The sequence below is a fragment of the Pteropus vampyrus genome, unplaced genomic scaffold, assembly GCF_000151845.1.
Source record: "Pteropus vampyrus isolate Shadow unplaced genomic scaffold, Pvam_2.0 Scaffold123, whole genome shotgun sequence".
Taxonomy (NCBI): Eukaryota; Metazoa; Chordata; class Mammalia; order Chiroptera; family Pteropodidae; genus Pteropus; species Pteropus vampyrus.
The window spans coordinates 2031858-2033835 of NW_011888904.1; the positions used below are offsets into that span (position 1 = coordinate 2031858).

At 54.6% G+C, this 1978-nt stretch overlaps 1 protein-coding gene across 1 annotated transcript in view; it reads left to right on the forward strand.

Moving 5' to 3' along the window:
- The window catches only part of CCDC180 (coiled-coil domain containing 180), a gene marked incomplete at its 5' end in the record, with an annotated part of 58421 nt that overhangs the window by 32226 nt on the left and 24217 nt on the right, over positions 1-1978 (forward strand). The window contains 2 exon segments of the mRNA XM_023534231.1: positions 829-1009; positions 1918-1969. Coding sequence (XP_023389999.1) covers positions 829-1009; positions 1918-1969 — 233 coding nt within the window.

The window sequence follows — 1978 nt, forward strand, 5'->3', positions numbered from 1 at the left end:
AGTCAGTGACCTGGCCAGGAGTCCCAGTGCCTATGGCCTGAGGAGACCTGCTTGGCTTTCGGAACCTCGCTGCCTTCGTCTGGAAAATGTACCTTCAATATAAATACAAATAAGGTGCTTTCTGAAGGCTGGTTTCCTTCCTCTTCCTTGGCTCCCTGGCCCAATGCACGGTGTGGAAATTGAGGCCAGAGAAACGACATCCTAGAGTCACACCATTCATTTTTGGCAGAGCACTTTGACCACTCCCAGCAGTAGGGAGTTCAGAGAGGGCGATCTGAGGCCTTCTGCCAGTTCTAAAGGCCTGTGATGGAGCTCTCGAAGCTAAATCCTGGTTCTTTTTACTCCACCTTGGAAGTCAGTTAGACTTCAGGCTCATTGGAAGTAAGTAGCCACTGATATTAGGAAAAAACCCCGACTGCCCAGCTGTGTGCTCATTGTTTTCTCTCAGACCCTCTCACCAAGATCCCCACCCTCTCCAACACCCTCCCACCATCCCACCTGCTCCCAGGGTTGCTCTCCTGGGAATCTCCATCTCCCAGGCTTTGTTCCCTTCAGCTGCAGGCAGAGTGCCTCCACCAGTAGGGACCTCCCGACTCACAGCTAGGTAGAGCCTCTCCAGATAGAGACCCTGGGGGCAGTCTCAGAGTGGCCTCCCTGAGGTCTGTGATCTGTGGCAAGTCCCATGCCAGACCTTGGTGAGGGCAGCGGGGCAGGATAAGGGCTATGGGCCTGAATGGTCTCTGCTCTTCAGCCATCACCATCTAGGAAAGGAATGTCCTGAGGTGACTCAGGATCACAAAAGACCTCAGCTCCCTTCATCCTTTTCAGCTGAGCTCTTGCTCCATCAAAAGCAGCTGGACAACCACTGTGCCGGGGTGATGGAGACGCTGAGGAAGGAGAGACTGATGTTCTGCCAGTTCCAAGAGGAGCAGAATGCAAGGAGTAAAAACTTCCGCCGCAAGATTTACGACATGGAACACACCTTCCTGAACGCCACCAAGAGCCAGAAGTAAGGGCCCTGGAGTCCCCACCCTAGCCTCGTGGGCCTAGAATCCAGCCTAGAGCGGAGAGCTGCTCTCAGAGGAGGCGTTCCCCGCCCCCGGCCCCAATGGATAAGAGTCATGTTTTCCACGCCCCAGAGCAACTTTCTCTTTTCAGTTCAGATCTTCACAAGAGTCAGAGTCCAGCGGTGTGAAACATCTGTCTGGGGGCTGGAGACTAGGTGCTGGGGCTGGGTGAGCAGCCAGGGAGAAAAAAAGGATGCTCATGATCAGAGTGCAGGGATGCAAATGGTGTGCCCCAAAATGTCCATTGTAGGAAAGGCCACTTCCTTCAGGGGAAGTCAGGAAGAGTTTCCTATAGGAGGGACTCCCGGGTCTAGGATGGAAAAAGGTGGGGAGGGAGCAGAATTCTCCCATCAGGAAGGAGCCCTGGCACAGCTTGAGGTGGGAATGTGCTCAGGGCAGAGCAAGGGGTTCCAGGGAAACCTCAGTCAGGTAACAGGTGAGGAGCCCTCACAGGTGTCTATACGGTGGTCAGGTACACAGAGGCAGCTGGTGAGGGTGGACTCGGGTGTGAAGGGGAAACTTGCAAGGTGCTCTTTCAGGAGAGCCCCGGGGCACAGTAGCTACATTGCTGGAAGTTAGAGTGAGCATGTCGGAGGGCCTGGGGATTCTTTTACCAATTGGTGGCAGTAGCCAGAACGAGGAGAGGGTCACTCTCTGATCCAGCACACAGAGTTCCACGCTGTCCTACACATGCTAGCATTTTGGACTTCCTTCTAATGTCTCTTATTCCACCCAGAGAAGATGGGCAGTGGTTCTGGTGGCCCCACAGCTGGGTACGGCAATGGAGCTCAGCCTTCCAGGTTGCTCTTCCATGCCCAGATCACTACCCTGCCCCTCCCATGTCCCCCAGGCTGGTCATTCTCAGCAACACACTGCACCGGGAGCTGCTTAGCTACGTTGATGTCATCCAG